This window comes from Falco biarmicus, chromosome 8, assembly GCF_023638135.1.
Source record: "Falco biarmicus isolate bFalBia1 chromosome 8, bFalBia1.pri, whole genome shotgun sequence".
Lineage (NCBI taxonomy): Eukaryota > Metazoa > Chordata > Aves > Falconiformes > Falconidae > Falco > Falco biarmicus.
The window spans coordinates 22,329,240-22,341,086 of record NC_079295.1 but is presented as its reverse complement, the minus strand read 5'-3'; the positions used below and the strand labels follow the sequence as shown (position 1 = coordinate 22,341,086).

Below are 11,847 nucleotides of genomic sequence, written 5' to 3'. Positions count from 1 at the left end.
CGTTTCCGTTATGTTCAAAGAATATTTTACTATGTGGGTGAAAAGCATTCTCTATATGAGAAAAGTACAGTCCTTCATCAGGGTATATTAAACAACTTAAAATTTCAAATTTGTTTGATCTATATTACCACCTTGGATAAAAATCTAAATGTTCCCGGTCTAAATTATGAAACCTTCAACACATGCATAATTTTCCTAAATTCACATTCACTTTTCAAACTACTTGACTGATTTGGGGCTTCTCTAATTTAAATTCAACACATTTTTTTTAAAAAAATTACACATACATTGAATAATGTTAATATGGTGGATTACACATTTTTCATTCTCTGTTCTACCTTTCTTATGTACTGTTTTCAGTTTAGTTTAACAGCAATTAAATATAGCATTTCTAGTATAGTCAAATCTTAAAAGCACGATAATGTCTACAGATGATTTAAAATGAAGAATGGGGTTTGTTAAGGCGGGTGTGGAGACTTAATTTGAAGTTATTTCTGAAAGCAGAATTTTACCTGAATAATGTATACGTTACGTCTAAAGAGTAGGGTTTTGTTTACAAATAAATATAACCAAAGGGATATGAAGAAGAAGCTCAAAAGGAATTTCGAAGTCTTATTATCAATATCTGAAGAAACGGCAGATGTGATATGGGTATGTAAAAAATATTCTTAGATCATAGATAATTGATGCAAAGTTCTAGAGGTTTTTTTACTATCTTTATGACTGTAGCAATTAAGCTATTTTGAAAAAGTGAATGGTAGTTGCAGCTGACAACTTGATTAATTAATATTTCTATTTCAGATTATTTGGTAACATCATATAGCTCATAGCTGTCTCAGCGAGGGTCAGATTCTGCTGTCCTTACTCATGTCAAGTAATTTCTTACGTTGCATGTAATCTCATTGAATCAATGTGGAGAATGATGGCAAAACTTGACGGTAGTGACTAAAAGCAACAGTTGCTTCTTTCAGTCTTCAACAGCTGTGAGAGCAACTCTCTTTTTTTTTTTTTTTTTTTTTCCAAACCATCCATCCTAAATTCCGACCTGTAAGAGTATGTACCTATATTTAGCTAGTGAGATTAAATTGCAGAGAGGCTTCAGGCAGGACAAAGCACATTGGTCTGCCTTTTTTACAGGCAGACCTTTGAGCAGGCAACAGCTAAAAGCTTTCTGCTCCCTCCCCTTTCCCAAGTATTTGCGAAATGGATTCCCAAAGGGAACTCACTGAAGAGCTTAGACTTTACCAATCCACCCTTCTTCAGGATGGCCTCAAGGAACTCCTTGAAGAGAAAAAGTTCATAGATTGCTCTCTAAAAGCTGGTGACAGAAGCCTGCCTTGCCACAGATTGATTCTGTCAGCATGTAGCCCTTATTTTCGTGAGTACTTCTTATCAGAACAAAATGAAGAGAAAAAGAAGGAGGTAGTTCTAGATAATGTTGACGCCAACATCCTGGATATGATTGTCAAATACCTTTATTCAGCAAGTATTGATCTTAATGATTCTAACGTGCAAGATATTTTTGCTTTGGCCAGTCGCTTTCAGATCCCTTCTGTGTTCACTGTGTGCGTCTCCTATCTCCAGAAGAGGCTTGCTGTCGGTAACTGTCTGGCTATCCTTCGATTAGGTGTCCTGCTTGATTGCCCAAGACTCGCATTTTCTGCCCGTGATTTTGTTTCAGATCATTTTGTGCAGATCTGCAAAGAAGAGGACTTCATGCAGCTTGCCCCGCATGAACTTATCTCGGTTATTTCACCTGACAGCTTAAACGTAGAGAAGGAAGAACTGGTATTTGAAGCCGTAATGAGATGGGTGCGAACAGACAAGGAGAACAGAGTAAAGAGCCTGGGGGAAATTTTTGACTGCATACGTTTTCGTCTTATGCCAGAAAAATATTTCAAGGAACATGTTGAGAAGGATGATATAATTAAAAGCAACTCAGACCTTCAGAAAAAAGTAAAGATTATTAAGGATGCTTTTGCTGGAAAACTGCCTGACTCTAGCAAAAGTACAGAAAAGTCAACCAAAGGGGAGGTGAATGGCGATGTAGGAGATGAAGATTTACTGCCTGGCTACCTAAATGACCTTCCCAGGCACGGCATGTTTGTGAAAGACCTCATTCTTCTGGTTAATGACACTGCTGCAGTAGCTTATGATCCTCTTGAAAATGAATGCTACCTAGCGGCTCTGGCAGAACAGATTCCCAGAAATCATTCCAGTATAGTCACCAAACAAAATCAGGTCTACGTTGTTGGAGGACTGTATGTGGAAGAGGAGAACAAGGATCAGCCTTTCCAGTCATACTTCTTCCAGGTATAAGCTTTATAATTGTTGGTGCCATAATGTGTGCTTTGTAAGAGTTACTGAAAAGCGTTCTGAGTCTACACAAGTGAGTTGTCTAGTCTCTCTGTACGGTCGATGGAGAGCAGTATCTTTAGAGAGCTATTCCTGTCTTGGAGAGAGAAATGAAACCAAGGGACCTGCATCTTCTCTTTCATGAGCAAGCCCTTGGTGAGATCTCAGAAAAGATTAAAAGGATTACTACGTTATATCTAGGCACCAGCTTTCATTGTTTTAAGGCCCAGATTTTTCATGATGCAGGTGCCTAAATTTAGGCCTAGCAATGTTTTTTGTAAAATATCTTTTGTGAATTTCTGTTAAGTTCCGTCAAAGTTGAGCTCTTAGCTGCTTTAGACTGAACGTCTTTCTGGTTTTGCATCTGAATATTTTTATGACAGCAGGAATGTGCGTATTTCAAGTGCCACGTTTGTCACTCAAGTTCCAGAAGTCCTTTTGTCACATCTACATTTGAAAACCTAAGAGCATTCTAAAATATGTAATTTAGAGGTAGAAGGTTGTTTTCTTGGCAAACAGTCAATGTTCAACTGAGGGTGTAATTTTATAACTTGGTAAATCTGTATAAATAATAAGGCTGATTAATACAAACTAATTTCCACAACATATTCAGAAAAATTAGAAAAAATACGATTTGGCATGGTTACACCATGAACTAATGATGTTGTGTTTTTAGCTACCTGGCTACATGCTTTGGGGGATATTTAAACTATTTCACGATGAATTATACAATGTGCTGCCAGCCATACCCTGCCTTGAGGCACATTGGCCTAATAGAGTGAAAGCAGGTCCTGTGTCAGTATGAAATAAAGCAGAGTGATAAGCAGTGCTAAAATTTTAAAGCCTTCAGGTATTAAAAAATATAAATACTAAGTGTTTACAGGACTATGGCTCACTGTGGTTTCACACACAGTGAAAGAGTTGGTTTCAGGCATTTTTAGTATCTATGAGAGGGAAATCTTAGTCTGCTAGAGAGGGATTAGCACTGTTTCATTTCCTTATGTAGGTGTAAACCATTAATCACTGAAGTGCAGAACTTGTTACAAAAATATTCTTCTGATAGAAATAATGTGTTGATGTCACAATGTGTATAATCCAGAACCGCATAATCTTGTCAGGCTACTACAAAGGGGCCTCTGAAAAACTAAACCTCCAGACTGATATAAAGTAGGATTCTGAAAACTTCATCAATTTGTAATATGTCTGCATCCATCCCCTGAAATCCTGCTCTCTTGCTTGTCATCTGTAAGTTTGGTTGCCGCTTCTTCTGCCTATTATTAAAATACTTGTCTGCGTTACCCATGTGGCTGTTGTTCCCTCTAAAATGTTAACGTGGTGCCAAACCGATTTTCACCTACTGATCTCCCCTTCTCCACCAGTGAAGCACCTGTTACCATTTTATTTGCTAACTAGCAACCCAGGAGAAAACAAGGCAGCCAGTGGCTCAAAAATGCATGACTGGTTTATGCCCTATCATCAGTAGATATGTCATCTTCAAGAGTGATTCACTAAGCATGCTGTGATCTGTGATGGGTACATCTTCTCCTCATTACACCACCCAGATCTAGCTACTGGGGCAATCCACATCCATGAAGATGAATTTCTGTGTGGAGAGCTGGACTCTGGAACTTAATTTTGGAAAAAAGATGTCACTGAGCTAAACCCAGATCTGATTACTTTACACTTTCTCTTGCTTTCTATCAAATGCTTTTACACTCATGCAAACTCCCATTTTACCTTCCTTTCCTGTACATTGTGAAGGAAATCTTTATGCAATAAAAGAGAGAAAATATTCTCTTTGAATGTTAGAGAGATTCGGGTTCAATTTTAAGTTCTCAGGTCAAAAAAAAAAATTAAGCACCACTTCTAGGAAAATATTGTTTTGTTTGTTTTCTTTAGTCCTCCTGCTGCTGCTTCTCCTTAGGTGTTTTCAGCATACCGGATATCAACTGAGACAGCCGTGGGAGTACTTCAGTGGGGATGACACTGATACTGTTGCCTGCCTTTTTTGCTTAGGAGTGAAGTTTTCATTCATTGTGCTTTCAGAGATCCTAGGAGTTTTTGAGAGTATTTGTAATGAAATACCACCTTTTCTGCTCTGGAGATTGCAGAAGACATGTCTGTACCGTTTGCCATTTTCCTGACCAGTAAGAGGAAAGGTGTGAGGATGTCTGGCATCTCTCATTGTAGGGATGAGCGTGACAGCTAGATGTGAAGGTGTGGGATGGTAGGAGTGTCTGCTCCCTTCAGGTGGGGAGAACAACTACTTGTCGACATGGGATAGGGAACCCAGAGAGTAACAGACCTTTAAACAAGGAAGAAGAGCTTAATAAAGAGGCAGAGAAACTCTGTGAGGATGAGTACATGCAGAGAGAGCTAGCTGTGTGGTTTTGTCTCGGCACCATGAAGCACGTGTGGGTAGAAGTCATCGTTGATTAGCTGCACTGAGGGAAGGGGTAGGGCGTTCGGGCAAGCAGATGAGCTGTTGAGAGGCTGTGAGTGCAATTAGACGGATTTTGTGGAACAGTGTTCGTTGTATGAATTTTTTCTATTTTGCCTTCGCTAACACTTCCTGTTCTGATGCTCTTTCAGCTGGATAGCATCGCTGGTGAGTGGGTTGCCCTTCCTCCACTGCCGTCAGCCAGGTGCCTCTTCGGGCTGGGAGAGTCAGACAGCAAGATCTATGTGATTGCAGGCAAGGACCTTCGCACGGAGGAGTCTCTAGATTCAGTATTGTGCTATGATCCTGTGTATGTTTAAAATTTAATTATGCCCTCCGATAGCATGTAAATAGCCCAGTGTTAGTTGGAAGAGCCTAATGGTGAAATTTTTCATGTTTCAGGGCAATGAAATGGGGCGAGATCAAAAAACTACCCATCAAAGTATATGGCCATGCTACCGTCTCAAACAATGGATTGATATATTGTCTTGGTGGAAAAACGGATGATAAGTGAGTCTCTAAGTCTTTTCATGACAATTTCTTAACATTTGGTTGGTCCTGTGTCACAGACTCACAGAATGGTTGGGGTTGGAAGGGACCTCTGGAGATTGTCTAGTCCAACCCTGTGCTAAAGCAGGTTCACCCACAGCAGGTTGCACAGAGTCATGTCCAGGTGGGTTTTGAATGTCTCCAGAGAATGAGACTCCACAGCTTCTCTGGGCAGCCCTCACACTCTGAAATCAGGGTTTCCCTTTTTTACATCTCTAGATTAAGGTTGCTAACAATATGGCAGAAGGGAATGCTTTATGGTATATAGGACATCTTTTTCATGAGAAAGTAAAATTGCATATAAATTGTAATCCCAACTAGTTATTTTAATGACCATACTTGTAAGGCAAATTTTACTTGCGTTGCAGACACATATAGTAATACATAGCTATGAGGACCCTCACTGAAAGCATTATTTCCTTCCAGAAATACTTTGGTGCCATAGAGTTACTGTGTCAGTGTTTCAGATTTTCTGACCTGTGGTGGTTGTTATATCTTAATGGGTATAACATAAGGAAAATCAAAGTCTTCACTCACACTGAGCACATGGTGGTAATTTTTCAGTGTTTGTACAGGGGACATTTAATATACAAGCTTGTCATACCGGCCAAAATAGTACCGTAATCTTTCTTCTGTAAGCTTTGTCACACACTCCTCCACAAACCCGTCTGAATACAATGCACAGGGAAAGGACATCGTCTTTCTCCTGTAAGGTACGCTGAAATTTCTGCCCTGTGTAAGCAGCATTTAACGTTTGATTTAGTTCTATGGATGTGATTAGTGCTTTGTAGACATGCAGAGATTCCCAGGTTAGATACAAGAACAGATCTCATGGAGAGGAAAGAGGTGTTCTACATAAACCCACACAGTCCACTTCAGCTAAATCTCGCTTGGAACAAGCCAGAAGTTCATTAGAAATGATCGCAGATTTTCTTTTTCCTCCCCAGGAAATGCACTAACAGACTATTTGTATACAATCCCAAGAAGGGAGACTGGAGAGATCTGGCTCCAATGAAAGTGGCTCGCTCGATGTTTGGAACAGCTGTCCATAAGGGCAAGATTGTCATTGCAGGTGGTGTCACTGAAGAAGGCCTTACTGCATCTGTTGAAGCTTTTGATCTGACCACCAATAAGTGAGTGCAGTATTCAAGCTATTTTTAAGCAAGTGGTTTATCATCTGGGCTTTTAGGGGCTCTGAGGTGAGTCACGATGGTGCTCAGGTGCCTGTGCTCCCACTGAGACACTTGGTCTGCAGTCACTTCTTTAGCACCAATAGCAGCTCAAGAGCCTGCACCTCCGCTTGTTTTTCCTGCCCCTACGCACATTTTCTGTGCTAACGTAACTCACTGCAAACATGATCAGAGAGTTCACAGTGAATGACCCACCCTCTAATTTTTTATTTTTTTTTAAAGTCTGATTACTTTCCCAACTTAGTTGACCACATGGTCACGTGAGCAGGTGTGCTGGCATAATAGGGGAGAAGTGGAAGAAAGGGGCAAGGGCCGCACAGTCTAGTTGAACCAGCACTGGCACTAAGCATGAAACCCCAGCAAGAGAAACCAGATGCCTGAACAGGAACAGCTGAATGTCCTTCGGGTATGTGGCCCTGTGGTGTCTTGCCTTTCACTTACCTTACCACAGAAAATACCATTTACCACTAGTTAGTGACAGGCAGATAATTCTGCTTGTTTCTTTAACATGAAAACTCCAGGATTACTTTCAATTTTAAGTCCATGCTCTGAAATACTATAAAGAAAAAGTAGTAACAGCAGAGAGCAAGTCATACCTGGAATTAGCTTGCTTATTTGGTCCAGAGACTTCCTGATGTTCTTCCTCACAGCCAGAATCTTTTGCAATTGGCATCCCTTGAATGTTTATGATTTTCTAGGAGTTTACACCTTCTGTATCTGTCTTTCTACTCTGAATTTTCCTTTTTGTTATGTTTGCTGCTCCTCCTTCCTATCATCTTATTTACAGAGTTTATTTAAAATAATGCCAGTAGAGCTTTATTATGATAGCTCAAACATGTAAGTGGTTCTGGATGCACCTCTTTATTAATAATCACTTCTATTGTATATAAACGCATTTGGCTGTGCTGTCTTCACTGACAGGTGCCATTAGCAGCCATGAACCTTACAACAAAAGCTTTAACTTAAATGTATGCTATCCCAAAGAGACTTGCTTATAAAATGTAACAACACAAATGTGAATTGTGCAAGTAGTAATCCTATGAGGGAACTTTGAGCTTTACACCTTCTATAGAAAGTAAAGGTTGTTTTGTTACCATGATGTTTGGCACGTTCTTCTCAGCCATTGTTCATTGTGCAGCCTGTGGTCTGAAAAATCTGCAGGTTCTTGTCTTGGTTCACTCTGGTTTTTTCCAATCAAGTCACACAAGCAAGAGAGACAAATTCGTCTATTAGTTTTAATGTTGACATTATCCAGAAGTGCGATGTCTGTATCTTCTGTATGTTTGTACGTATGAATTGGCAGAGCACTTGAAATTATGCTAATGAGCTCCATCTTATATATGCAAATTAGTATGTTGATGCCACTTGAAATGAATATGCATTTTGAAAACTACAGGGGAAAAAAATGAGAGTAGCTGGGGAACAAGACACCTGTATGAAGCCTATTACTGACGATGGGACCAGGCGACCTGTAAGAGGTGGTCTCTGGGAAGAGATGTCATCACGGTGTAATTCTGTCACTTAAGACTCACAGGAATTTCCTGTGGGGATGGAGACACTGAAACTCATCGCTGATTAATCTCAGAATTTTTTCCTTTTACCATTCACTCAAGTGATCCTTGGTACCTGAATTTATGTCACCCAGAGGTGTATTTTAGTGCATTCAGTGTAGAATATTTCTCACGTGTTTGTTTAACTTAGGTTTTTCTTTTCATCTTTAGGTGGGAGATTATGCCTGAATTTCCCCAAGAGAGAAGTTCCATCAGTTTAGTCACCTTAAGCGGAGCTTTGTATGCTATTGGAGGCTTTGCAATGATTCAGCTTGAATCTAAAGAATTTGCACCCAGTGAAGTTACTGACATATGGAAGTAAGTTTAAAGTTAATCACCCTTTCCTGGTGGAAAGCTGTATCAAAAACTGAGGTTTGTAGACACTGGAGGGTAAAATTAGTTCTCTGTTTAACTCGAAATGAACCACAGCACAGGCTGTAAAGCGCTTGGTGACAGATAGAAATGTTTGTCAGAAAGTAACAAATAAACATGAGATTTGTATCTAATTACTACTTCCAGCTACTAATAATTTGAACAGTCTGTGTCATAATCTCCAGATTCTTTTATTCTTTTAAAGAGAGCAAGTTGCCATATCTCTTGGCAGGTTTAACCCTGTAAGTGCACCATAAAAACATTCTCTGTTTTGTGACATTATTATGCAGTAAAGCCTATATACATAGAGGTTTGTACATCTTCGTGTGTTAATAGTGAAATGAGTAATTGTTTCAAGAGATCCAGAAATCCTTACCTCCTAGATTTATTTGGGTTTAATCTAAATCACAGTACTAGTGATGAAACATCACATCTCTGCTATGACTCTTCAGTTGCTATGGTAAATTCAGGAGTTTTAACTGGCAGGATAGGAAGGATTCCCATAAAAAACACCTTTATGTGCAAGAATCTGACGGAATTCAGAAGGGATCCTTAAGACAAGGAGGAAGCTTTTATAGGAGTAACTGAAGTATGACCAGGAGAAGAGCTCACATGTGCGAGAACATTTCTGTTCTGCTCTAGAGGACAAAAGCAGCCTTTTGTGGCGTCCTTCAGCACGTGGTTGCTACAAGCCTTTGCAGCATGTGGACTATCCTCCTTTTCGTGTATTTGTGATGAAGCATCAAACTCAAATTTTAAGATGTTCTGACCCTATTTTGTTAAATATGCAGGTATGATGATGAAAAGAAGGAATGGATTGGCATACTGAAAGAGATCCGATATGCTACAGGAGCCTCCTGCCTCGCTACACGCTTAAACCTCTTCAAGTTATCAAAGCTGTAAACAAAATGCTGGAAAATGTGATATGGGGAGGGAGTTTTGATAGGCTCTTCTGGTTTTGTTGCATGAAAATGTCCCCAGACTGTACAGAGTTTTGTAGCAGCATACTAGTTATACTGTTAACTGTTAAACAGTTCACCTGTCTGTCCCAGTCTTAAGATTTACTAGCTAACCAACAACTGAATTTTTGCCAGTGTTTAAAATCCTGAAGAATTCTAACTAACGTTGATTAGAATAAATGAAGATTTCAGAGAGAAAGAACTCCCATTTTTCACTCTGTGAAATTGCCAATAAAACTAGTTAAGACTTCCTTACGCTCAGGCAATCCAGGATATTGGTGGCTTATATTACAATGCCCGTGACTTAATTAAATGCAACTAGCAGGAAGCTAACTTTATTCTAACTGGCTGTTTGCACAGTCCAATTTCCCCCTTCAGCAATATATGTAGATCGTGCATTCTCCAGCCGTATCTTGAAAATATTTCATTAGGGCCTTCTAAAAATAATTTAGTCTGGAATATGAAGTGTATATTGAAAACAAAAGTGGGCTAACAGCCAGAGCTATACTAGTAGCCAGATGTGAGGAAAGAGAGACAAGTGCATAAGGTTAATAACTCTACGTTTAAGCTTCTGGTAACAAGGGTTTTCCACTTTTTTATGCTTTTATATTTATTTCCCAAAGTGAGTATTTTATGGAAGTTTTTCTCAAGAGATCTGAGGTCATAGACAAGCATTCATGAAAAAGTCCTAGAAGACTTGCTAATCAGCAAATACCTATAGCAGAGAGGACTTTTACATCTAAAAGTAATGTTGATGCATTTTGATGTTGAAACTTTGAACAATTAAACTTTGTTTTTAAAACTGTAAAAGTATCACGTGCTGGTGTCTCTTTTAATGATCTGCTCATGATCACTATCATATTGACAGGACACAGATTTCTTAATACAGCCTTTCCCCAGAACAAACCACTCAGTCTTCTTAAAGTAGAGCATGCCCACCCGTTTTTATTTAGTGTATCTTGAAAGGATTTCTCCATTGAATAAGGAGGGTGTCATAAATCTAAAGGATGTCACAAACCTAAATCTAATGACGACCAATACAGCAGGAAAACTGGGAAAGCAGCCCACCCCGCCTGACCGAACAGCACTTCCAACTATCAGATCAGCCCTTGCATTGCCCTCCTAGGTGACAGAGGTAAACGTATGGCAAAGGCACGGCCGTCGCAGCTCATTTCAGTACGTTACTGTACGCTGGTACTTAATCTGTGGGACATCTGTTCTGTTTTCCCCTTTAGTACCCAAATCTTCAGCTGTTCTTAGCATCTTTTCATTGGCTCCAGTTACATCACTGGTTTACACCAGCCCATCTGCTCTAACACTTGCTGATTTAATTCAGAAAGAATGGCTGCAAAGGATCAAAACCAGCACATTTGACTGAAATACTCGTCTATCGCTTTTCTTAGGTGCCCTTTCTGAATCCACTCGTAGCAAGTTTTAATCCTCTTCCCATTGTCAATACTCATCCACACTGAACTTGAAGATACTGGGCTTAGCACAGAGTGGCTGATGGCTACCTGAAAAGCAGGGTTCAGCTCAACGCGTGACCACCCACGACTGATCACTACAGCCCCCGCCACCTTTCTTACGCTCCAAGGTTGCTCCCTGAAGGCCATCTGTACAGAAGCAGGGTTATGCAAGAGCCCTCTGATTTGTAGCTCACCTTCTGAGATCCTAACCTCTATTTATGATTGTCTTCTCCATTTCATACAAAATATAATCTGCATATAGTCGATGTGCTGTGTCTTCAATGATGTTTCCTCAAAGCACTCGTCTTCTGTGTACTGGAGCCCTTGTCCATTTGATAGCATAAGCAACCATCTACTAGTTTTTTCAGTCATCCCAGAACTGTGACGGCTGCCTCAGAAGAAAAGCACCTTGCAGCTTAGATCAGTTCTGTCAGTTTTCCCCTGGCTTTTCAGTAGTGTCCTGCTTTGTATTGAGTTAATAAAAATACCTTCTCCTACTACTGAGTAGTTTAAAAAAACCCCAACGCAACAGCCAGGTACATAACGGTCAATCCAGAAATGCAGTTGCTGACCTCTGCCAGGTTTTAAAGGAACTGGCAAAAAGAACATCTATTGCTTCTACCAAAAAGGCAGGAAAACGCCCGTATGTTGTGTGTGAGAGATGGGCAGAGCTAGCAGTCGTCACGAGGTAACGGCAGCTGTGGTCACAGCATGGCTGCTGCTGAAAATGGGCTGATCTGCAGAAGTACAACTGCTCTACAGTTACTGCTCTGCAAAGAACCTTCTCCTGGCTCTTCCACTTTTTCCTTCTCCATCGCAGTACCTTATGCCTCTTGACACAAACCCTGGCTGAGCACCATCACGGGAAGCCTAGTAACACAGATGGTTTTGCAACACGATAAACCAGCAATATTTTTCACCACCAGTAACCAAGGTTGTTGTCACTCTCCAAAGACTCTTCTTGGT

The 11,847-nt window shown here is 40.1% G+C and overlaps 1 protein-coding gene across 1 annotated transcript; it reads left to right on the top strand.

The window, feature by feature from the left end:
• Positions 1-106: 106 nt before the first annotated feature.
• KLHL41 (kelch like family member 41) lies at positions 107-10,228 on the top strand. The gene is made up of 6 exons (XM_056349979.1): positions 107-2,313; positions 4,948-5,105; positions 5,198-5,305; positions 6,292-6,477; positions 8,256-8,402; positions 9,248-10,228. Exons 1-6 carry the CDS (start codon positions 1,204-1,206, stop codon positions 9,357-9,359), a joined length of 1,821 nt encoding a protein of 606 aa, XP_056205954.1. The 5' UTR covers positions 107-1,203; the 3' UTR covers positions 9,360-10,228.
• Positions 10,229-11,847: the final 1,619 nt, after the last annotated feature.

Excerpts from the sequence above, each read along its gene's own strand:
- KLHL41 (XM_056349979.1), top strand. The coding sequence starts at position 1,204 with ATGGATTCCCAAAGGGAACTCACTGAAGAGCTTAGACTTTACCAATCC. Across the intron at positions 5,106-5,197 it reads GTATTGTGCTATGATCCTGT|GGCAATGAAATGGGGCGAGA; the intron begins GTATGTTTAAAA and ends TTCATGTTTCAG. Across the intron at positions 5,306-6,291 it reads GGTGGAAAAACGGATGATAA|GAAATGCACTAACAGACTAT; the intron begins GTGAGTCTCTAA and ends TTTCCTCCCCAG.